Source organism: Rhinolophus sinicus, linkage group LG01 (assembly GCF_036562045.2).
Source record: "Rhinolophus sinicus isolate RSC01 linkage group LG01, ASM3656204v1, whole genome shotgun sequence".
In the NCBI taxonomy this organism is placed as follows: domain Eukaryota; kingdom Metazoa; phylum Chordata; class Mammalia; order Chiroptera; family Rhinolophidae; genus Rhinolophus; species Rhinolophus sinicus.
Genome location: NC_133751.1, coordinates 60655722 through 60682076, shown reverse-complemented (window position 1 = coordinate 60682076; position 26355 = coordinate 60655722). Strand labels below are relative to the sequence as shown.

At 39.9% G+C, this 26355-nt stretch overlaps 1 protein-coding gene across 1 annotated transcript in view; it reads right to left on the bottom strand.

Annotated features, from left to right (window-relative positions):
• Window positions 1-26355, bottom strand: part of HACD2 (3-hydroxyacyl-CoA dehydratase 2) — an 88145-nt gene that overhangs the window by 48499 nt on the left and 13291 nt on the right. Inside the window, exon 3 of the mRNA XM_019738944.2 lies at window positions 23238-23256. Within this exon, the coding sequence (XP_019594503.2) occupies window positions 23238-23256 (19 nt within the window). The remainder of the gene's footprint in view (window positions 1-23237; window positions 23257-26355) is intronic.

Below are 26355 nucleotides of genomic sequence, written 5' to 3'. Positions count from 1 at the left end.
CAACTTAGAAATCAAATGATAGCCATTCTGATGATAACAATGTAAAAACTGCATATGCATATAGACCAAACCTGGAAGAAAACACAGAAAAGCAAAACTGTTCACTAGAACTGCAGAACTTGGGAACATCTTTCCTTTTCATTAAATGAATTCCATTGTTATATTTATAATGTTATTTGTCCAATAAATAGTTAAAGTGGCGTTAAAATGGAAAACATAGTATTTTCACTTTCTCTGTTACCCAGACTTGTAGGAAAGCCTAACTACTTGAACCTTGAGCCAGTAATCAAGGCACCAAAAACCATTTGGGGGTAACTTGACACTTATTGTAGGCAAGAGATCTAAGAAGGATAAAAGAAAGGGTCTATTGAGGACTGTTCATAAAATAGATGTTAAAAATACAATGACTCTGCCCAGCTCTATGCCATCCCTGCACTAATTGCGGGGGTAGAGGCGGCCGTGGCATTCACTGAGTAGGAGGCCAGCAGAACATGGAAAGAGCCTGTCGACAGCGCATAAGACACACACTGAAAACACTGTTCGCAGGAGGAGTGAAGCTTGTCAAAGTACTGCAGAGGCTGGGAAAGTGAAGAGAAGAAAAAGAGCAATTATAACCTGAACCTAACAATTCCTCAGCTAAATTTAACTAGAGAGGTGGAATATATCTGCAGCTTGAAAATGATAGACAAATGAATGCTCAGGTACAAAAAGACCCAAACCTACAGAGAACTTTAAATGGTCATTATAAAAAAAAAATTCAATTTTCAAATCAATTTTCCGCTATTGTATTATTCTGATTTCAATTGTGAGCCCCAAAATAAATAAACGGACTCAGGGAAGAATAAGGAAATCCTAGGCTCAGAGCAAAAGCTTTTATTTCTTGTTAGAAGATAAATCAAAATCAGTAAGAATTTATTGTCAAACTTTTCCAGAGACACTACTTTAAAATTTTTCAGCTATGAATAATGAAAACTAAATAGTAACTTTTATTTACCTTTTGAAGGCTGAAATGGAGTTATTTATCCAAAGTTTTCCAAAACTGTTATGTCAAGCAGTATCTCAGTTAATATACTTATTCATGCTGAACTATGTTCAAAATAATTCCAAAATATATTACCTAAATCCTAAAATACATTGTCCCAAAATACAAATATTTTGTATTCATAGAAATGTATACCAAAATGGTAACAATAATTATTTCTGGGTAGTTAGATTACTGTCTTTTTTATGTCTTTCAGTATCAGCTGAATTTTTTTTACAATATACATGTGTTACTTTTACACAGAAATAAGGTTACTTTAGAAAATAAGGTCTTTTCACTTAAAAAAATTACCAGTTTTATTTAACAGCTACCATATTGCAAATTCTGTTAAAAATGGGTACAATTTCAATCAAAATAATACATAATTGTTTTCACACACAGCTGATTTACAATCATTTTAGCAAAAAAAAAAAATCACATGTAATCAGAAATCTACAGTGCAAACAGCTTTTGTAAGAGTTTATTTATTCAAGTACTCTCTATTCTAAGGGAAACTTTGCTGGGAGGAGAGGATCGTGTACAATGTCATTAGTGAGATTTATGACCATGTATATTACCTAATGACACTCCAATTTACAAACATGTGTATTACTTAAGGGTAAACCAATAGATGTTTTTGCTTCTCAAATCCAACTTTAAAAATATGAAGCAGATTATTCACATCAAGTACTATAGTATCACCATATTCTGTTGCAAGTGGATGGACTCATGGATTGCTCTGTTGGCTGGAGACTTCAGCAACCATCAAAACCCTTTGGCAGCCACTACTAGTTCCTCATTCACTGTGCATTCTCCCTCTCTTCCTCACTAACAGAGCACGTATCTGGGGTAGCGGTATACCCTGCTAAAATACTAGCTACCTTGGAATTCCTTAGAACTGGAGGAAGCCATGTGGCACAGTTCTGACTAATGAAAAAATAAACTGAAATGTTCTGGGAAGCCTTGCTGTGCAGTCACTTTCTGCCTGGAATGTGACATGACACTACATAACTCATCATAGCCGTCTTATAGCTATGGGACCACAAGCACCAAGACAGAAGTCACATGGTAGAACAGAAAGACAGACTTCTTGTTATATGGGGGAAAAAAACAAACCCTATTTGGTTAAAGCACAGCAGTCAGAATTCTGGCATGTATATCCAAATGCAATCCTACTTATATACTCTTTCTATCACAGTTGAGAAAATAACCCAAAATCTGAAAGGAATTTGGGTGAACTTGAGGTCAAAGTATATCAGAGTGCAGGACTAGGTAACACTTTTTAAAAGAAGCTATTTCAATTATACTTTGCAGCCACGAAGACCAATAACATCAATAAAGAAAGAAGATGGTGGAAACTTGATGGAACAATTGCTTCTGGTTAACGATTTTCTGAATCATCTATGAAACAGTTCATAGCTCAAAAATAAATAAATAAATAAAAGAAATGACTAGTATTTTATGTCCACAAAAAAAAAAAAAGCTTTGTTTTGCAATTTTGACATGTGGTATTCATGAATGTCTTTTAAAAACATCTTTTTGAAGCCAAGAATGTGGCTCTCAATGCCAGGTCAAGATCTACCAGATATAAATGCAGTATTTACTGGGGTATTTAACTACCCTAAACAGTTGCTTGCCCTTTAATACATCATTTTTCTTTAAAACTGTTAAGTTTGTGATTGCCCTACACACACTATTAAAAACAAACAAACAAACAAAACAACTCCAGTCATAAGTACCATACTCTAATCAAGCAAATCCGCCACAGATCTGAGATGAAACGTTATATGAAAGGAGATAAATTCCAGTGAGCTAGGAAATATGTATTTTACTTGACTCTTCACAGTAGATAAAATGCTCTGAGGGATCACTTTGCTTTGAACTCCAAAGAAATTTAATATTTATGGGCTGAATATGTGAACAAACGCTAAGAATAAGGAACAGAGACATCACACATCCCAGAGCAGGTTCCTGTAAAGTTAGGAGAAAGCCCTTTCTAAGTTAAGTTTCAGAGTGGAGAGGGATACACTTTCTTCATGGTGTGTCATGAAACTAAAGCCCTCACAGTCTACCCTACTACAGGTCTACTCTACCACACCGAGAGCCAGCAGTTCACTCTGCTCCTCCCACGTATCCCTGTATTCCTGAAGGACTTGCCAAGGTGACCAGAAACTCTATATATTAGGTGGTATCTGTTAGACCAAGCAATTCTTTAGAATACACACACACACACACACACACACACACACACACACACACAGAAACAAATTAGGCCATATTGCTGCTCAAATTACAACAACACTAGTCTATTACTAATTGAGAACATTCTATGCATGAGCCACAGTTCTACATCCTTTACTTATATTAACTCATTTACTTCTCACACACTACTCCTATGAGGTAGGTGCTATTATTTTCCTCCTTGTATAGATGAGGGAACTGAGGTCCAGAGAAGGTAAGTAACTTGTGCTAAATTACACAATGCGTTACTGTTAGAAAACCATAATCAAACCCAGGCAGTCAGGCTTCAGAGTCCATTCTCTTAACTACTAAGCTATACTACCTCCAACCACAGGAAGGAGATAATCAGGCAAAACAAGCCTGTGATCATTTTAAACTATGCCCACAAATTCTTAATACTCCTCCCTTCAAGAGGTAGAGCCTAATTCTCCTCCCCCTGAGTGTGGGCTGGACTTAGTGACTTGCTTCGAACAAACAGAAAAAAGTAGAAGCAATGGTGTGTGACATTAGAGACTAGATCATAAAACGTACTGTGACTTCCTTCTTGCCGTCTCCCTTGGATTATTCATTCACTCTAGGGGAAGCCAGCTGTCATGTCATGAGGGACATTCCAGCACTCCTTTATGAAAACCAAGTGGTGAGGTACTGAGGCCTCCTGCCAACAGCCACGTGAGTGAGTCATCTGGAAAGCAGAGCCTCCACTCTCAGTCAAGTCTTCAGCTGACTGCAGTACTGGCTGACATTTGATATAATTACCAGAGAAACTGAGCCAGAACCACCCAGCTAAGCTGCTCCTGACTTCCTGACCTACAGAAACTATGAGACAGGAAATGTTCGTTGTTTTAAGCCACTCAATTTTAGGGTAATTTTTAATGTATCAACAGATTACTATAGAACCTTTCATCAGAACCACATTTTCAATATAGTAAAATTATATTTAGGTAAGCTATAAACTGTGTAATTACTTAATGATTTTGAGTGTCTGTTCATTCCCTAGAAGCAATAACCATTTTGATCACTGCAGAAGGGCAAACAACATATCCATTAATGTCCCTTCAAAAGTATAATGAGTTGAATTGAATTATAGTTTCTGAGATTCTACCCTATTCAATCAAAGATTAAACGTATATTAGACATACTCATATATATGTACAAATATTATTCCTGCCTTAAGTTGTCACAAACCCTTTGCTTTCTTTCTTATAGGTCAATAAAAAAACCCAACATATTCCAGCTCCAAAAATCTATCTATAAGAACAATCTGTCTGTTTGAGTCCTGACAGTCTATTCAAGGTGCTAATCTGCCATTATTTATAGATCCTTGATTCCTTTCTGAGCAGCTGTCATTAACAGAACAACTTAGGAGTTCAAAACACTCTTTATTCAACTCAACTGCCTCCTGGAATTATTAGTCATGCTTCTCAAGGCTACAACTGTGATAAAAGCTAAAGATGAACCAAATCTCAAGAAGGCTGTGAAAAAGAACCACCATTAAAAACACCAAGATCAGCGAATGCTTACTCACTGATATTCCTTTAAAGCCCCTAATTCCTGATCATTCGGGTCCCTTTCTCAGGTTTGAGGCTTTCTAGAGGTGTTTCCTGCACGAAAGTTTTAACTGTTTATAGCTTCCAAGGCACTCCAGAGCCGTCCTTTGGGAACCCAGGTATACAGGTCTACCTTTTGGTACAGAAGGGAAAGGGAGAAACAGTGAACTGGCTTCTAGTCTAGAAGTATTTGATACTTTTTGCTCACTCCATCTCCTATGCCCCATGCTTCACAAATGGTACTCTGGCCTCAAGCTGGCCTGAAGCAAACTCAAATTCTCTAAAGGAAGAAGAGAAGGGGCATGACCAAGACTCAGGAGAGTCTGAGAATAGAGAATGCACAGGGAACAAATGGGGAAGGAAGTGGAAGAAGAAATGGAGAAAATGAGCAAAAATTAAGAGGTAGGAAAAATAAACGGGAGGAAGAAAAGGTAGGAAGGAAGAGAAAGAGGGGTAGAGATATTTTAGAGTAGGGGATGAGAGCAAACAGAGAGGATAAAAACACAGAGAGGCAGTTCCCTGAAGCGGGGGAGAAAGGGGGGGAGAGAGAGAGAGGAGCAGAGGGAAAATGATGAAGAGACAAAGTGAAGAGTCAGCACTTTATGGCCAAGTTTCTCTTAGGTAACTAGTGGAAACTGGTAATGCCACAAACAGACGCAAAGAATATAGTAGAAAGAGCAGGTCTGGGGAAAAATGATGAGTTAAGCTTTGTACATGTTAACTTTGTGGTGTTTGCAGAGTAACCAACCAGAGATGTCCAACTGGGCAGCTGGGATGAAAACTCAGGAGATAGATGTGGCCCAGAAGTGAATATGTGGGAGCCACTGACGTCACAGAGACAGTATGGTGAGGTCACATGGAGATTTTATAAGGGAAGAAAAAGAAATTTAAGGGCCACAGCTGAGGGAACACCAACATTTAAGAGACATGCAGAGAAAGAAGAGCCCATTAAAAATCTAAGGACAGGTGCAGGTAGCCTAAGGTGTAGGTAGAGTTAGGAGAGAGATGGGGCAGGTGGAAGAGTGAATAAATAGTCCCACCTTAGGGGCAACAAAGGAAACGCTGTCCGCAGGGAAAGCCAGGTTTCCATTAAGGTAAGAAACCTGAGGAAATATTCTGTGAAAACAGAGGTGAGTCTGTTCTCAGTGGAAAAGGGTTCCAAAAAGCACTGTCACCTCTCCTTCTGTGCTCCTATACTTTGAACTTGTCCTTTGGGCCAACTTTTTGCCACTTCATGTCTGTGATCTTGATAGAAAGCATGACTGGGTCTGGTGATATTTGTATTCTCAGTGCTTAGTCAGTACAGTGCAGTGCCTGCCACCCAGCAAAAACTCAATAAACATTTGGAGGTTCTCTGAAGGGCACCTGGGAAAGTATGCATTAGTAAATGCCTTAAAATTTGATATTACCTTTGACCTACTTCTAAGAATTTATCCATTAGAGACTAACTACAGCTGTGCAAAGATTTAGCTATAGGCATAGTTATAATCTGCATATTTTAAAACTACCTACATATTAAAAAATAAATCACTGGTTAAATCTCACAATATAGCTATATAACTGGATACCATACAACCTCCAAAAATCTATAAAGATCAACAATAACACATAAAGCCATATGAAACCTACACACTAAGCACAACTAAAAAACAGACAACTATACACTCAATTCATCTATTCATCTGTAAGTAGAAAAATAAACATCAAATTCCTGCAGAGCTAATAGCTCAATAGATTGAGCTCCTATTGTAAACCTTTGTGGAAAGTGAGGGATTTAGAAAAAAAGACATGGACAAGAGAAGAACAGAGCGCCTAAATGTTAGCTAAGATCACCTCAGAAAGGGCAATCCACTCTAAGTACAAAAGCGCTAAAAAAATACCTTGTCAACCAGAGCATTAACTACAGGGAAGGGATTTCAGTCTGTCGGGACTCGAGTGGCAATCTCAAAAAGGCATTGCTTCTGGGGAAGAAAGAGATGCTTTCTGGTGACTGAGTATTGAAAAAAAAGAGACAGGAGGAACTTTAGACGCCTGCAACACAAATGAGAGCTAAAACAATTGACAGACATACAATATCTATCCCCACTGACCTTCTCAAACAAAAAGCCATCCATTGAAGAGACTACATTACATTTACAGATAAAGTGTTCTCAAGCTAGAATTCTATAAACCAATTCAAACTTCTAACCCGATCCAAAAAATAGATGAAAGCAATTCACAACTATACAAAATTACTATCAGAAAAAAACAGAATCAAAATATTTCAGCTAATAAAAATATACTCCAGAAAACAATCACAAAGAAAACTTTAACACAAGGCTCCAAACTGAATTAAATATACTTAAATAAGTGTTTAGGAATATAAAAAAATATTTTAAGCAGAAGTTCAAAAACACAGAACAGAAATGGACAAAACCAGGCAGAAGTAAAAAAATTAGTTGAACTCAGGGTAAAAATGGAAGAGAAAGACAAAATCGTATCTGAAATGATGACTAAATTTCAAGGTAATCAAGGGAGAATAGATTCAAACGAAAATTTAATACGGACATTGAAGAAAGAACCAAACAACCAAGAGAATTAAAATTCATTTATATATACTGTATATATATATATACACAGATACACATATATACATACATATATATGTACATGTGTGTGTATGTACATATATACATTAATAAACATATATATATATATATATATATATATATATACATACACACACACACATACAAACAAACAAATAAATAAATAAAAGGGATCAGAGAAAATGTGGTTGAAAGAGAAAAAAGGCAAAGAAGATCCAACATTTCTCATATTTGGAGTCTGAGAAAATGAAAAACAGATTTGGAGTCTGAGAAAATGAAAAACAGATTAATGAAACAGAACTAAAATTTAAAACTATAATCCTATAAAACTTTCCATAAATAAAAAAAGGCCTAAATCCATACATGGAAAGGGCACATTAAGTACCTAGGGAATTTGCCCTACAATGGTCAACTCTAAGGCATATCCTAGTACAACCATTAGACTTTAAACATAAAGGAAAAAAAATTCTCAGTGATGTCAGCAAGATGGAAAAACAGAATTATTCAGTGCTCATTCCCTCACAGAAACATCAATTTGAACAACTATAATGCACAAAAGTACCTTCACAAGAGCTAAGGATTCCAGATGAGAGATTACAGCGCTGGGGTAAAGCACAGAAATAAGAAAACACTCATTGAAGAGAGCAGAACAGTTTCACATCACCTATGTGAGCCAGACCTCAAGCCTGGGCAGTGCAACACATAAAGAAATACCCTCCGCATGTGGAGAGGATAGTGAAGTAACAACCAAACTTCACCACACACCCCAGCACCAGGCCTGTGCCTGTGACTTCCAGACCAGGCTCTGCAGCCTATGGCTGCAGTAGCTGCAAGGTCCGGGCTGACCCTAGTGACCTAGGTTCTAGAACTAGCCAGGCAAGCTTCCATTGTTGCAAGCTCCAGGCCAGCCTCTATACACCTAGGACCAAGGCCCATTCCCATGGATCCATGTTCCAGGCCCATCCCAGTGCCAAGCTGGCCCCTGTAGACTAAGGCTTCAGGCCTACCCAATGCCAGACAGGCCTCTGAAGTCCCAGCCTCCAGGCTGGCCCCCTTGTGCCCAGGCTCCAGGCTTGACCCTGCTGTCCCAGGCACCAAGCCCACCCCTGTGGACCCAGGATTCAGACCCTCTCCAGTGGACAAAGGCACCAGGTCAGCCTGCCTGAGGACTCCAGCAGTAGTAAGCTGGACCCCATCATATGGCCTGCCCAGAATCTCTGGCCAAGCTGACTGTTGAAGGGCTTTCCCTGCTGAAGCTGGTGTGCAAAGAGTGAACAAGGTGCCTACTTCTTCAAATGTGTTGCCCATCAGGGCAAGGCCACAATAATCATGAATAATTAGGGAAACATGACACTACCAAAGGAACAAAATAAAGTACCAGTAATTGGCCCTAAAGAAATGGAAATCTATAAACTGCTTGACAAATAATTCAAAATAATTGTTTTATAGAAGCTCAGTGAACTAACTACAAGAGAACAGAGAGATAACATGAAATCAGGGAAACAGCAAACGAACAAAATGAGAAATTCACCAAAAAGCGGACACCACAAAAAAAATACCAAACAGAAATTCTGGAGCTGGGAAAAAAAAAAAAAGGATTGAACTGAAAAATTCCATAGAGAACTACAATAACCGACTCAATCAAGCAGAAGAAAGAATCAGTGAACTTGAAGACAGGTCATCTGAAATTACCCAGTCAGAGGAACAAAATGATAACAGAATGTAAAAGAATGAAGAAAGCATACGGGACACCGTCAAATTAACTGATATACACATTATGGGAGTCCCAAAGGAGCTAGAAAAAAAGAGGACAAAAAGATTATTTAAAGAAACAATGACAGAAAACTTCCCTAATCTGGAGAGGGAAATGAACATCCAGTTCCTGAAGACCAAAGAATCCCAGTGAGATTAAATTCACTGAGATATATAACAATCAAACTCTCAAAAGTTAAAGACAAAGAGAATTTTGAAAGCAGCAAGAGAAAAACAACTTAGCATGCACAGGGGAATCCCCATAAGACTAGCAGGGGATTTCTCAGCAGAACCCATGCAAGCCAGCAGACAGTAGGATGATACATTCCAAGTGCTGAAAGAAGAAAGTGCCAAGCAAGTATATTATATCAGGCAAGGCTGTCCTTCAGAAATGAAGGTTAAAATAAGATTTTCCTTGATAAACAAAAGCTGTGGGGTTCATTACCACTAGGCTTGCCTTATGAGAAACATCAAAGGGATTACTTCAGGTTGAAATGAAAGGACACTAACAACAGGAAACATGAAAGTATAAAACTCACAGTAAAGATAAGAATACAGTCAAATTCAGAATACTCTAGTATTCTAATGGTGGTACATGAATCACTTAAACTCTAGTATAAAAATCAAAAGACAAATGTACTAAAAATAACTATAGCTACAATAATTTTTAAAGGATACAAAATATATAAAATATGTAAATTGCAACATCAATAAAAGAAAAGTTAAAGTGCAGAGTTTTTATGTGCAAAGTTAAGTGGTTATACAAAATCTGTTCAAAAGAGGCCATGGCCATTAAAAGATGCTTTATGGAGGTGACCCAGGAGTCCTGAACCAAGATGGCGCATTAGGTAAACACTGTGTTTACCTTCTCTCACAACCACATCAAAATTACAACTAATCTACAAAACAACCATTATGGAGAATCGCCTAAAATCATGCTGAACTGAAGCCTTTCAACTAAAGACTTGCAGAAGAAGCCACCTCCAGACTGGCAGGAAGGTCAGAGATGCAGAACGGGCTGGTCCCACACCAGTGTGCGACCTTTAATGATTGGGAGGGGTATTTCCACTGTGAGGGTCCCCCCTGCCATCCCCTAAAGGAGCAAGAGATTCCAGCTCCACCCCAGCACAGGGTTCCAGTGCCAGGGAGAGAAGTCCCCATGATTTTCAGTTGTGGAAACCAGCGGAGATTGTGACTGAGTGAGAATGAGTGTGACTGCACTTCCAGGCACTCCTCTTAAAGGGACTGCGCTCGGACTTACCCACCAACAGAATCACTTGCTCTGAGCTCCAGCGCTGGGGCAGCAGCTAGAAAGGCGGCAGGGATAAGTGGTGGGAAATTGAACTGTCTGGCTTGGGATGGGGGCCAGAGAGGCGGCTTTCTCCTGGACTGGGGAGCTGACGGAGGCCATTGTTTCTTTGCTGAGCCTTTCCCCTTCCCAGCATGTGAACACAGGCAGCCGCCATTTCTGAGCCTCCCACGTTAGTTCACCACGCCCTGGCGATCTGAGACCTGGCCCCGCCCAACTTTCAGGCACACCCAGGCTGCTTTCAGTGGCTTTTTCATGCAGATTGTCTGCTTTGGCTCAAGCTGAAGACTTTCCTAGGGTCTCTCAAAGGTTTGCAGAACCCAGAGAAGCAGCATCTGTACCTCTGGCTGAGCAAGCCTAAGCTGGTACTAGCGACAGCCGGCCTTGGTTTGCAGCTTGGCCTTCTCAAGGCACTTCCAAGCACAGCATGGGTGGCAGCCATCTGTGGATTTCTTTCTGGCTCCCGCTGGGTGGCCCCAGGTAAGGCACGGGCTGTGGCTGATGTAGACTTACAGTGGATCTCCTCCAAGGTGGTCCTGGGGCTGATGTGCTCAGTGGCCAGCTTCAAAATAAGCTGGAGCATCACCCAGCCACCTCCAAGTACGGCATACCCAAGGTGTAGATTGGGCAGGCACCACAATCCTGCTGAGGCAGATCCTGATCTGTAGGATCAGCCCCTGCATAACAACTCTTCTACTGTAGTCAAAGCCAGTCCTTAGAACCAGTGAGCCCAAGATTCAGTCTGTCACATTGATGTGCAATTATCAACCAAGGCTCAACTACAAGAGAAGGGCACACACAACCCACACAAGTAACACACCTGGAGTGCATGGCTCAGATGATCAGAAAGACTGCACCACTGAACCCTACAGCAAATCTACTACATAAGGCCACTCTACTAAGACCAGAAGACAGAGCAGCCCTATCTAATACCTAGAAACAAACACAGGGAGGCAGCCAAAATGGGGAGACAAAGAAATGTCCCAAATAAAAGAACAGAACAAAGCTCCAGAAAAAGAACTAAGCAAAATGGAGACAAACAATCTATCAGACGCAGAGTTCTGAACACTGGTTATAAGAATGATCAGTGATCTCAGGAAGAACTTCAGCAGAGAGATAGGAAGCATAAAAATGGAGATGGAAACCATAAAAAAAAACAACAGTCAGAAATAAAGGATACAGTAATGGAAACAAAGAATATATTACAGGGATTCAACAGTAGATTAGATGAAATAGGGGATCCAACCAGTGATGTATTAATAACAGAAGATAAGGTAGCAGAAAACACCCAACCAGAACAGCAAAAAGAAAAAGAATCCAAAAAATTGAGGAGAGTTTAAGGGACCTCCGGGACAATACCAAGCATACCAACATTTGTATTATAGGGGTACCGGAAGAAGAGAGAGAGCAAGAAATTGAAAACATATTTGAAGAAATGACGAAAACTTCCCTAACCTGGTGAAGGAAATGTGCATACAAGCCCAGGAAGCACAGCAAGTCCCAAACAAGATAAACCCAAAGAGGCCCACACCAAGACATATCATAATTAAAAAGCCAAAGGTTAAATACAAAGAGAGAATCTTAAAAGCAGCAAGAGAAAAGCAGTTAGCTACCTACAAGGGAGTCCCCATAAGGCTGGAAGCTGATTTCTCAACAGAAACTTTGCAGGCAAAAAAGGAGTGGCAGGAAATATTCCAAGTGATGAAAAGCAACGACATACAACCAAGGTTGCTCTACCCAGCAAGGCTGTCATTTAGAATTGAAGGACAGATAAGGAGCTGCCCAGACAAGAAAAAGCTGAAGGAGTTCATCACCACAAAACCAGTATTACAAGGAATCTTAGAAGGACTTCTTTAACATGGGAGGGGGGGTAAGGACGGGTGAAAGGGGAAGGGATTAAGAACAAATTGGTTGTTATACAGTAGTCATAGGGATGTAGGGTACAGCATAAGGAATATAGTTAATATTGTAATAACTAGGTATGGTGCCAGGTAGGTACTATATCTATTAGGGTGATAGAAGGTTGGGGGCAGAGTGACAAATTAAGAAATACAAATTGATAGTTTTAATACAGTATGGGGTATAGACTCAACAATGTTGTAAAGATCTTGTAAGATGCCAGAGGGGTACTGGACTTACCAGGGGGATCACGTCATAGACTGTGTAGATGCCTGACCAATGCACTATACACCTGAAGAGCTGAAGTAGAATAATATTGAATGTCAACTATAACTAAATATATAGGTATATATAGTCACGGGATGTGGAGTACAACATTGGGAAGACAGTTGATGGTATTGTAACACCTATAAAAGATGTCAGGGAGGGTAGTAGCTTGGGAGGGGGTTATCACTTTATGAGGGCATTAAATGTCTAACTATTACATTGCTTTGTACACCTGACACTAATAAAAAAATAAATTAACAAAAAATTACAAAAAATGCTTTATAGAAACCTCATAGCTACCACAAAGTAAAAACCTGCAGTAGATACACAAAAGATAAAATAAAAGGAATCAAAGATATAAAAAAAAAATCATCAAATCACAGAGGAAGACAGTAAGAGAAGAAAGAAACAAAGGAACTACAAAACAGCCAGAAAACAATGAACAAAATAACAGCAGTAACAGTACCAATAATTACTTTAAATGTAAACAGATTAAATTCTGCAATCAAAAGACAGAGAATCTGAACGCATTAAAAATAAAAAAGATGCAACTACATGCTGTCTATAAGAGACTCTTACATTTAAGGACACATAAGCTGAAAGTGAAAAACTGGAAAAAGATATTCCATGCAAATGTTAACCAAAAGGAAATAGAGGTGGCTAAATTGTAACAGACAAAATAGGCTTTAAGTTAAAAAGTGTCACAAAAGATGGAGAAAATCACTATATAATGATAAAGAGGGCAATTCATCAAGAGGATATAACAATTTTAAATTAATCTATGCACCCATCATCAGAGCACTAAATATATACAGCAAATATGAACAGAATGGAAAGAAATAGATAGCAATACAATAATTGTAGGGGACTTCAATACCCCACTTTCAACAATGGATAGATCATTTTGACAGATAATCAATAAGGAAACAGCAAACTTAACATTATAGACCAAATGAACCTAACATACATACACAGAACATTCCATCTAACAATGGCAAGATACACATTCTTTTGAAGTGCACATGGAATATTCTCCAGGATAGATCACGTCAGGTCACAAAACAAATCTTAATTTTAAGAAGACTAAAACCGTATCATGTATCTTTTCTGACCACAATGGCATGAAACTAGAAACCAATATCAGGAGTAAAATTAGTCAACTAGAAATTAAAGTGGAAATCAAAAAATATCTGAGACAAATGAAAATGGATACACAACATACTAAATTAAAAGTTATAGGATGCAGCATAAGTAGTTCTAAAAAGGACGCTTAAATAACCTAACTTTACACCTCACAAAACTAGAAAAAGATCAAACTAAATCCCAAGGTAAGAGAAAGAAAGAAATTAAATAAAGATCAGAGTAGAAATAAATAAAACAGAGACTAGAAAAACAATAGAAAAGATCGAGAAATCTAAGAGTTGTTTTTGAAAAGATAAAACAAAATCAACAAACCTTTCCCTAGACTAAGAGAAAGAGACTCGGGCTGGACCGGTGGCTCAGGTAGATGGAGCACCGTGCTCCTAATGCCGAGGTCGCCAGTTCAATTTCCACATGGGCCAGTGAGTGAGCTGCTCCCTCTATGGCTAAGACTGTGAACAACAGCTCTACTTGGAGCTGGGCTGCCATGAGTAGCTGGAGGATGGCGTGAGCTGCCATGGGCTGCTGAGTGCTGCCGTGGGCTCCTGTGTGATGCCATGAGCGGCTGGTGGCCAGCGTGAGTGGCCAGCAGCCAGCGTGAGTGCCCGGCAGCCAGTGAAAGCTGCCGTGAGCTGCTGTGAGTGGTTGACCGACGACTGGCGACCAACTGCCTCAGCCGGGGGGAGCGCAAGGCTCATAATACCAGCATGCGCCAGGGAGCTGTGTCCTACACAACTAGACTGAGAAAACAACGGCTTGAACTGGAGTGTGCAGTAGGGGGAGGCGGAAGAAGAGGGAAAAAAAAAGATATGCAACATCATTTGTCATTTAAAAAATGAAAACTAAAACCAAGAATACCACTACACACATATTGCAAGGGCTAAAATTCAAAATACCAATTGCCGGTAAGGACCCAGAGCAAGAGGAACTCTCATTCATCGCTGATGGGAATGCAAAGATCGCCACTTTGGAAGATAGTTTGGCAGTTTCTTACAAAGCTAAACATAATCTTACTATACAATCCAACAATTGTGCTGTGACGTATATACTCAACTGATCTAAAATTACAAAATTATTTCTTTGTCCACACAAAACCAGCACGGAAATATTTACAGCATCTTTACTCATAATCATCCCAAACTGGAAGGAACCAAGATGTCCTACAATAGGTAAATGGAAACTGGTACATGCAGACGGTGAAATGTTCAGAAATAAAAAGGGATGAGCTATGAAGCCATGCCAAGACATGGATGAATCTTAAATGCAGACTGTTAATTTAAAAAACACAGTGAGGTAGGAACTCTTGTTAAAAGAAAAAAATCAGTGGAAAGATATTCACTATAAGAGAAGAAAATATCCTCTCTCCCAGGAAAGCTCTACAGAATAAAAGACATAGCATTATTAAACATTAGTCAGCATTCTTCCTCCCTTTATTAATACATTACTTAACAATTCAACTCTTGCTATACAATCATAAATCAAATAATTCTTCTGTTAAAAGATGATTCAAGCTTTCACCTTTTAGTTCAATGGAATTTACTCAACTGTCACTACTAGATGGTTTTTCCAGCTTCAATGGACTAACGCCAAGTTTATTGACTTCAGACTGTCACAAACCATCTTATCAGAGAACTTCTGAAACAAGGGATTTGCCTGCAGCTTTTTAATTTAAAAAATAAGCTCATTTTAATTTTAATGATACCTTGTGCTTTACAATTAAGAAATATTTATAAGATAACCTTCTTTGGGGCAATGTGGGAAGTTCCAGCTTTTCATTACCTCAAATATTAAGAATGACCAAGTCATCACTGATAGAAAAACATCCTTTTTTTTTTCCTCCGGTTAACTTACTCATTCCTCTATTACAGCTATTGATTCATTACTATCTATTTTTTATTATAAGTCCTGTAATTCCTGAGAAAAATCTCCTCACTAATACAAGGGTGCCATCTAGTGATGAACGTGGGTAAATGTATGACAGGAAATCCTGCTCTCTAATGTGGCTTTCAAAATGCGTTAAGAGGAAAGAACTGTACTAAAACTACTGTATTTGAAGCAAGTTTCCTAATTCTCATACATTTAGCATATCATCCTTTTATATGACTACTCAGATAATTGACATTCATCTCTGAAGTGACATCAGTTATAGTTCCAAGGAAGTTCAGAACATCCGGCTGAAAGGAATGTTAGAGACCATCTACTTTCTAGTCCAACCTCTCGTTTTTCTGATGTGAAAACTAAGGCCTGGAGGAAGGATGCCTGACTTGTCACACAGCTGGTAGTGTTTCTGCCAGGGCTCATTTGCCTTAGCTTGGCTCCTGATGGACTGGACAGCAAGATAATATTATCTCACAGAGAAGCTATTTTAAGTATCTCAGTAACAGTTTCCCATTCAAACCAAACCTCTAGCTGTTCCTGCAAGGATGGCAGAAGGTATAATTCCCTGGTCTAGGGTCTCTTTGCGGCTTTCCCTTCTGAACTCCAAGTAGGCACAGCAACCCTCGGGGATTAAGTTTTGCCCAATAATCATCGATGGCAGAAATGCTACAACGTACTGAGTGCTTGCTAGGTGTCAGTCAGTGTGTACGGGCTCTGAGGGAGTCTCCTACCTGCTTAGTCACTTTGGGCTCCTAACAAGCATGTTCTAGTTCTCCCTTCCTTTCATCTCAGTATATTCACAGAGAACAGGGAAAAACTAAGTTGGGCATTACAGGCTAAGGAAATTGTATGTACAAAATAATGGAGGTGTGCAAAAGCAAGGTTTATTTGGAGAAAAGGGACTGAAGCTTTGGGCATTGGGAGCAGAAGATGCAGACTCTAAAACTCTTTCCTTCTTCTTTGCTTGTCTGGAGGGGAGGAGGCAAAATTTGATCAGGGGGCAACAGGATGAAGAGCCAAGATAGACGGAGCCTAAACCAGTCTGGTCTGACGGCCTTGTCTGATTTGGGAGATTATGGTTTGAACATGCTCACACGGTCTTGATACAGAGTTCTGGTGTTAGGATGCTGGAAAACCACTGTACTGAACAAATGACAAGGGCAGAATTGCAAGGAGGTGAAGGCTGACTTTGGCAACCTCCTACCCAGGCCTCTAACCTCCCCACTGCACCCAGGGCGCCTCGCCACGAGCGAGCCTTAGAAGCCCTAGGAGCAGAGATAGGCTGGTTTGCTGGGAAAGGTTATGTCTATTTTCCCACCTCAAAGGGATCCGTCTTGCCCCCACCTTTATCACCCCCAGGCAGACAGCGATATCTGAATCTGAATCAGAAACTTTTTGTATTCACATTTGTGAGGGGGCCAGTAAAATGGGCTTGGGAAAGCACGTCCCCAGAATTGAGCCTGCTAATAAGAACAGGGCAGAAGAGCCAGCAAGGTCCACGTGACGTGTCTGTCGGCTCCCAGTCACAGAAAGGAGTTAAATCTCAGGATCAGAAACTACTACTTTGGGAATAGACTTTTTATACTGTTTGTATTTTTAAGACTTAACCCCTTTTTGTTCTTCCGCAAGATTTGGTGAAGTTCATTTTTAAAATGTCAACTAAGCTAAGTAAAACCAAAGAAGGCAGTTTTTGTTCCAAGAAAGTTCAAAGAAAACGGTTATGTTTTTGTGTCCAGGTATACCCATGAGGGCTGGTTGAGGGGTGAAAGCAGAATTCCAGGTGAGCGAGTCTGGAGGCATTATCCCGTCCCTCCAGGAAGCCTCCTTTTCAGAGTTTTCTTCTGCTAAAACATGGAGGGTTCCATGTCAGGTTTTAGTAAGCGATCGCAGTTCCGACACAGTACTGCACCGTAAATGACTGATAAAAAGCTTGACCCTCCCCGAGTGTGGGGGAGGGGGTGTTATAGTGTAAAGAGGATTGGTGGGAAGGAGAACATTTCTGTTAGGAGGAGATGGGGTCCTGTGGTGCTTGTCTCCCCAGCAGCTGCTCCCCTTCCCTCCTGGCACTGTTTGTTACCACCTGTATGAAAAACCAGCCCGAAACCATATGCCACCTACTAATATTAAGGTGACTGTGAATTTCTTAAAATGGACTTGCAAAAAATTAAATAAAAGGTGTCATCACTTTGAGAGGACTGCAAGCTGGCACATACAGCAACTATCTGAAACCACAAATCTAGGACACACCTAAGTGCAAGGCCTTCCGTCATTGTGTTGATGAAATCCAAGTGTTGACACTCAACTTTGCATTGATATCCTCTGGGCTATGACTGGGCTCCTGTTCAGATACCTGTTCTACATTTTCAATCAAAAGAGAACTTCCTAAGTCACTTATATTGACAGTGTAATTTCCAACACAAAGGTTCACCAAATGCACAACGTCACATCTTACCAAGAGTACCTTCAGTTCCAGTCCGTCTACCTCTAATTTCCATCCCAACAAGGGGGAAACCATAGTCCGAAGTTATCTGAGAACCACCCCATATCCCATGTCTCTTCCATAATCTAACCTTGAACACAACATGGAAAAGCAGATTATACTTCTCTCAATACAAACCGTCCCACATGACTAAAGAAAGCACAAGTCTTAACAGTCTTGTGAAAGACTACTACTCAAAGAGGGTTTCTAAAAAATTTTTCCCATTTCCAAAAAGAAAACTATTGCATAAATATAAAGCACTACACATTTTAGGTTGAGGAGAGCTGCAACCACAGCATTTGAGAAATCCTGTCCCTGGATTATTGATTATTGGGACAACCTACTTTGAAGAAGTTGGGGCATGGGAACCTACTGGCAAGGAAAGAAGGCTTGACTTCCTCACAGAAAAGAGCCTCTCACATGGAAGTTTAGTTTGTTTCTGGAGGCTATTTTTTCCAAGTTGCATTGTTACAACCATCAACAAGAAGCAATTCCAACCCATCCTAAGAATAAGTGGCCCTGAATTACACTGAAATGGTAATTTAAGAAAAATAAGAATATGCAAGAGTTACATTTATATAAATCTAAATATGAAACATTACATTAGGGACAGAATAAAAACTTTTAACATTCTATAACACTGCATTGCTTTAGTTAGTAACAGTTACCGTTTTATTGGGCAATTTTCAACATCACAGTTTCAGGCATTGTGCTGTTTTTCATGCATTGTCCCATTTCATTTCACAACATCCCTATGAGGTACGTATTATTATTCCCCTTTTATTCATGAAGAAATGAAGGTACACAAAAGTTAAATTACTTCCTAGAAGTCACACAGCTAGTAAACAACCCAGGTCTGACTGAAGTCCAGACTTTTCATCAACCGTATGTAAACTAAAGACAGCTCAAGGCTCTCTAACAAGTTTCTAAAAGACCAAGCTGTTACAGTGAAAACTTTTAGAAAGCCGCAGGAAAATAAACCATCATTCCAAAAATAAACTTAAGTTGTATGAGTAAAAAATAAAGCACTGACTTTAGGCTAATGCTAGCAACAGCCTAATTTTTATTATTCTCATTAATGTAAGTAACTGAAAACATTATGAAATACGTTTTGGAAATTTTCACCAGAATTTGTAAGATTATGATCAAATGTTCACTGAGTTCCCACTAGGTGTTGGGATATAGAAATCAATAAGAACCAGTTCTCATTCTCAAAAAATTCAGTGGCGTTGGTGGGGGATACAGGCACAGTGACACACCATAGCACATTGCAGAAAGTATAATAAAGGGTGAGGTGCAGGGTATTACAGAAAAAGTGAGGAACAGTATCTAATCTAGTCAGTCGGTGGTAGGGGAGCTTACTGGAGGAAGAGTAGTGAACAGTTGTCAGCTGAAGTGTGGGCTGTTCATTCCAGGCAGAGTGCAAAGCCTGGCACCGACCAGAGGCAGGAAGCAGTGCAGCATCATGGCACATGGGGCACACATAGGTCAGGGTCACTGAAGCATGGAGTGGGCAGCAGGAAATGGACACAGGTAAGGCTGGCAGGTGGGCAGGGCCCAACTCATAAAGAAGTTTAAACCAACAGAGAGTGACAGTTTAAACCAAGGGAAGTGACATGCTCAGAATTATCCTTTTAACTAAATCCCTTGAGGGCTGTGTGAAGAAGCATGGACTTGGAGACACACAGCCATAGGTTCAACTCCTGGCTACAAGGCTCAGTAGCTGTGTGAACTGTAGCACAGTATGAAACCTTCTAAGCCCCTGTCCTGTCAACTGTAAGATGGAAAGTGAGATAACGAATGTAAAGCACTGGAACACAGTAAACGTTCAATAAATGGTCGCTCTTATTACTGTTATAGTATTGTAAATCTAGAATTTCAGAGAGACCCATACAGGAGTCAAGAAGAGACACGCTGAGGCCTTGAACAGGAATGAAAAAAACAGGACAATCTGAGATTCAGGAAATAGAAGTGACAAAACCTGATGACCAGCTGGTTATGGGCGTGTGGGTCAGTGAGAAGGAGGCACCATTGACAAGCTCTAGGTCTAAGCTGGGTCACTGAACAGCTGGAGATGGACAAGACACATGGGAGGCAGAACAAGTCTGGGAGTCTGAGCCATGTTGAGGAGGAGGTATGCAATCAGGAATGGATATCCAGAAGGTCAACGGACAAGTTTGGAGTCTGGGGTGTAGGTGCAGCTTAGAGTTAAAGAAGCAAGTGTCATAAGTATCTCACGCCATGAGAAGGGAAGTAACCACCCACAAAGGCCATGCTCAGTCAGAGGAACAGTGAGATAGGTCCCACTCTGGAAACACCCACAAATAAGGGGCAAGAAGAGAAAGAGAAGCCCCAAAGAAAGAGAAGAACCACAGAGGACAAGAAAGGCCAGCAGGGCTCATCACAATGGAAGCTAAAGTGCAGAGCAGGCTCTCCTGGAGGGAGACAACTAGTTCAGAAGTAAGTTCCATATGTGTCTTCAGAATTTAGCAGAAACTGTTGCTGATTTTAGACCAGAGGGTAATTTTAGTAGGACAATGAGGGCAGAAACCTGACTGTTGGGTTAAGGCATAAATGGGAGTGAAGAAGTACAAAGTCTACCATAAATTTTGTAAAAGGGATGAAGAGTAATTATGTACTGGTAAGGGAGGACTGTAGCATCAAAGGTTAGGTTAAAAATGAGTTTTAGGATGGATCACTCTGAGCATTTTGTGAGCAAAGAAGGAAAAGACAGAGACAAAGGGTAATCATGCGGGAGAATCACTGACGGAACAAGGTTCTTAAGGAAATAAGAAGGAATTTGTAAGTATCTACTGTGTGCTAGGGGCCACCTGTCAACAAACCATCAGAGCAGAGTGTGACATGGATGCTAGTCCATGGAATGCTTTCCACCAAAGGAGCTCAGAGGGGTTGACGGCAGGTTTCCTGAACCCAAGCCTGTGCCGCTTCACCTCTCTACTCCCACTGCCCAACAGGTTCTGGCAGCCACCTGCTAGGCATTCACTCATGTTCTTGGGATGAATGAATATTCTTGTCAGAAACTTTATTTGCAGGGGTAGAAATTTTATAAAGAGGTACGAGAATATATTCTAAGACAAATACAGGGAATTTGGGTATTCTAGTACAATGAAATATTAATTAAAGTAATAGTACACATGCTCAGAAAACATATGCATTGAACAGCTTTGTAGGCAGCTGAAGGTTAAGAGAGCTGGAGAGAATGGGGGGCACAGGGTTTATTATGTGGAGAAGGCCTAAAGTGGTTCCAGAACTCTGGGCAAATATATCTCCCAATCTGCAAGCTTATGTTTAAAATTCATGGTTAACACTTAAGGTACAAATATTTTCATCTCCAAACTGTAGAAAAAGGATTAAAAAGGAAATGTGTGTGAGATGATACATCAGTTAAAACCTATTCACCATAAAAATCAAAATGAGGGGCCCGGTGGCTCAGGTGGTTGGAGCGCTGTGCTCCTATCGCTGAGGCCGCCAGTTCGATTCCCACATGGGCCAGTGAGCTGCGCCCTCTACAGCTAAGATTGAGAACAACGGCTCTCCCTGGAGCTGGGCTGCTGTGAGCAGCCAGAGATTGGCGTGAGCTGCTGCGGGCTGCTGTGTGCTGCCATGAGCTATGAGTGGCCGGCAGTGAATGCCTCAGCCGGAGGAGTGCACGGCTCACAATACCAGCATGGGTCACAGAGCTGTGTCCTACACAACTAGACTGAGAAACAACGGCTAGAACCAGAGTAGGGGGACAGGCGGAAAAAAGAGGGAAAAAGAATCAAAATGATATATCAGCTAAAACCCATTCACCATAAAATCAAATCAGTTAGACAGGTTCTGGCCCAGAGGAGTCTGGTTCCAAGCAAGGTTTCACCATGTACTGGCTGTGTGACCTATGCCAGGTCCTTTAACCTTTTCTGGGAAAGCAGACCATGTGAAAGATGAGTCCCCAAGTCCCTTTCAAATCTCTCTCTCAAAGGATCCCTTCTCGGATCACACCCTCCTCTGAGGATCTAATGAAAGCTATGAATTTTACACACTCAGCTATCAAATAAACAGAAACATGCATACAAAATTCTGCAAGTTATCTGAGAAATCCCTGTCAACCTTTTTCCTGGGAAAAAGTGGGAAACAGCCAAGGTACAACTCTTTATAATGAAGATGCTTTTTTGGTCTTCCTTAAAAGTGACGGGGCCAGGTACCAGAGTGACGCCTGCAAGACCTATACAGTGTGGTCTGTGTCCACCTGAACTGTAAGTTTCCTCAGCTCTGAATTCCCCAGTGCCAAGCACATTGTCCTGAATATATTAAGAACCCACTTAATTTGTGAATTAAGTTGATCACAGCCATTATGGTTTGGATGCAGAATTAAGCTGATCAGGGTCATAATGGTATGGATGCACCTTCAGCGCTTCTGAACGAGTACGAATTTCAAATCCTCCCTTTGAGACACAAGCCTGGATGCTGAGAAACCACTATAGGCTTACTCCACAGGGTCTGTCAACTTTCCAAAATTGATTTCTACTTAGAGGGTTTAGCCACCCCAGCCTAGAAGCCATGCCTCTACTTCCAGAGCAAAATTTGATGCCCTTCCCCTTCCCCCAAAATAAAACACACTGTACCTGCTTTTAGCAGAAATCTCTGACATTTGTATAACCAACCCTTTATACTTACACATTTCCAATCCTTCCTACATAAATATTAATTTGACAGGTAGGCCAATATATACAGTACTCCCATTTTAAAGGTAAGAAAAAAGAATATAACATTTAAGTGATCACAGAGAGGGCTTTCTACAGCGCCAGAACTCAAGTCACAATTTTATAAATATGCTAGTTTCTCTGATACCCTTGTAACAAGAAGGTGGGAGAGTCCTCTTTAAATTGATAGAGCAAAATAGTTGTGACAGTTAATAAAATGTTCAGTGATAACATGTAAATAGTACTTGCGATTTTAGAAACCTAAAGCCATACCAATTTAAGCAATTTTATATATAATGATTAAATAGTTTAGTTTTTTCAATATTCAGTAAGAATCAAATCAACCTATCATTAATGACTTTAAAAAAAAGCAGAATCCACTGTACATAGTAAGGGCATAATTCTATACTTACCTATTGCACAATGTAAAATCTAGAGGAAAAAAGGAAAAAAGAGAATTAGTAAACAATGGTCAATAATATCATGGCTTTATTTCAGATAAATTAGCCTTTCAGTAAGGATAGAGCAGTGTCTGCCAGCAGTATTGAATGTGGAAAACTAATTATTTCACTTTTAAACTTGGCTACAGGCTATTTAAAAAAATGTAAATTCTTGGTCAGTTTTCAGTTTATCTGTGGAGGAGTTCCTAAGGAGTAAATCTCACCTACCAGTCTATCAGATGTCAAGGACCTCTTTTATAATATACAAATCTGTAAGAGCAGTTAAGTGTATTAACTGCCATGTCCCATATTCTACAGAACAGAACTGTCACAGACCATGGAACATGGGCTCAGAAGAGCCTTTGTTGGCTCCTTCTGCCTGGCAGGCCCTTTAATGCATTCATTCTACAAAGCTCCACTCTTAGTTCCTACCTTGTCTCACTCCATGATCTCATTACTGGTCCAATCTCTAACCCTAGATTTCTTTGAGCTTCAGGCCCGTGTTCCAAACTGCCTTTGGAAATCTCCAGCTAACTGCCAGCAGCAGTTCAAACATGGCATGCCTCAACGGGAAGCACACCCTTCCCTTCCTTCATACCTGATACGCCTCTTGATCACCAACCTCCTAGTCTCTGAGGTTCAATCATTCTTTCCTTCCCCTCATCCCCAAGTCCAACGGGTTTCCAAGTCCAACTGGTTTCCAAGTCCTTCCAATACTTCTGGCATCTGTCTTCACTGTTTTTTTAATTTCAGTGCCTGGGGTGAGACTGCTATCTCCTCTTCATCTCAATGGCCAGTTAGGTTCTTCTAAATCCCCTACCAAGTCATCCTGTATATGGCATTGCTTTAACTCTGGTACCAGGTTGGTGGTGGTTAAAGAAATAATTTAAAGCCATCTATAAGATTTAATGACCAAAGCTTTTCTAAATGATAGACCTAAGAGCTACTCTAGTGCATTTCAGAAGTTACATTTCCCTAGCAGTCATTCTGTTGTTTGAACCTGACAATTACCCTGGTAGATAGGCAGGACAGATTATCTCTAAATGCAGATGAGAAAACCAAAGCTGAGAAGCTGCACACCTTGCCCAAGGTAGTAAGTGTTGTCCAGGATCAAGAACCTATGTTTTACTTCTACTTTACCGATTTTTCTATCACAGTACTTCATTGTACATTAGTTTCATAAGATATCTACAGAGGCCATAATTTGCAAAGACTTAGCTTATCTAAAACATACTTGATCAGACTCGTCAAAAACTATTACAGTAGTCCCCCTTATCCATGGTTTCAGTTACCCACGGTCAACTGCAGTCTGAAAATATTACATGGAAACTTCCAGAAATAAACAATTCATAAGTCTTAAATTGTGCACCACTCTGAATAGCACGATGAAATCTCTCATTGTCTCCCTCTGTTCTGCCCAGGACGTGAATCATCTTTGTCCAGCGTCCCTACACTGTTTACTCTCCCCAACCATTAGTCACTTAGGAGCCATCTTGATTATTAGATCAGCTGTTGTGGTATTGAAACGCTTGTGTTCAAGTAACTCTTACTGTACTTAATAATGGCCCCAAAGTGCAAGAGCAGTGATGCTGGCAATTCGAATATGCCAAGGAGAAGCGGTAAAGTGCTTATTCTAAGTGAAAAGGTATGTATACACAGAAAAACAGAGTATATTTAGGGTTCTGTACTATTTGCAGGTTTAGGCACCTACTAGAGATCTAATGGGGATCATTCCCTGCGGATAAGGGGGAAGTACAATATTTCACCAAGTTGTTTTTTGGGGTGGTGCAGGGGGATTGGATTAAAAAATCAAGCTGCACAAATCTGTTGATAACTGAAAAGAGAAAAAAAGAATATACTGCAAATCTTATAATCTTTTTTTTAAAAAAACAAACCACTGCCAAGAATCTGAAATGTATGAATATTATACGACAAGCTGAACCTTACTGAAAAGTTAAAGAAAACAAAAAGATACATGTAGATTAAAATGAAGAATGGAAGACATGAAGGAAGAACATGCTGAGGCAAGCAGATGACAGAGCCTAGATAGAAAACCTACTCTATCCATGTATGTGGCAAGACATCCAGGGTGCTGGTTAACAATAGGACATTGCTGGGAAGGAGACAGATGATTGATTGATAGATAGATAGATAGATAGATAGATAGATAGATAGATAGATAGATAGCGCTTCAGGGCTGTCCTGTTTCCTCTGCATGATGGAACAGTAGGTCTTAGTCCTATTGGATCCAATAGCCCCATTTGATCACATATATTTTATAATGCCTCCTTTACTATTCTGAAATGAAATTCATAGATGATACAACCTACCTACACAAAATTTTCAGAAAAATACAATGTCCTAACTGATATGTAAAGAAGAAATAAAACACAAAGTAATTTATTAAAAACATGTATTTCAGTAATGTTTGGGGACATATGACACATGAAGCAGTCAGATATATGAACCAACTTATAATAAATAAGTTTGAATTTCAAAATAAGAATTTCAAAGTCCACTTGGCACGAATACAGGAAAATAAAAGAGCAAAGGTGCAGACTAACAGTACTATAAAAAATAGTACTAAGATAATAATAGAAATAGGGGTAATCTTTTTTTTAAAATTAAAGTTTATTTGGTTGACAATTGTTAGTCAAGTTACATAGGTTTCAAGTGAATAGGGGTAATCTTAAGCGAAGTCAGAATAATGTGCCAAGATAAATACCAGTCAAAGCAAAGGAAATGAGGAAGTACAATATTACTGCAAATGAGCTAGGTCTTACTCATTTGCAAGTGTGATATCAAAATAATCCCTAGATTGTGCCATAGAATAGGGAAAGAAACTATCACAGAAAACCTATCCCTTTGCCTTGAAATCCCACTGAGACATACAGTCAGTGTCTGGTCTATGAAAAGACCTTGGAGACCATTTTCTTTGAATGGTGTGATAAGGAATAGAAGACGGATTGGGGGGAAAAAAACCCCAGTAACGCAAGAAGTAATAAAGCAGTTGTGTAATAGATTGGTAATAGTTTTGGGATAAAGCTGAAAAACTAATGATCTCTCCCAAAGGCAATAACATGAAATATTA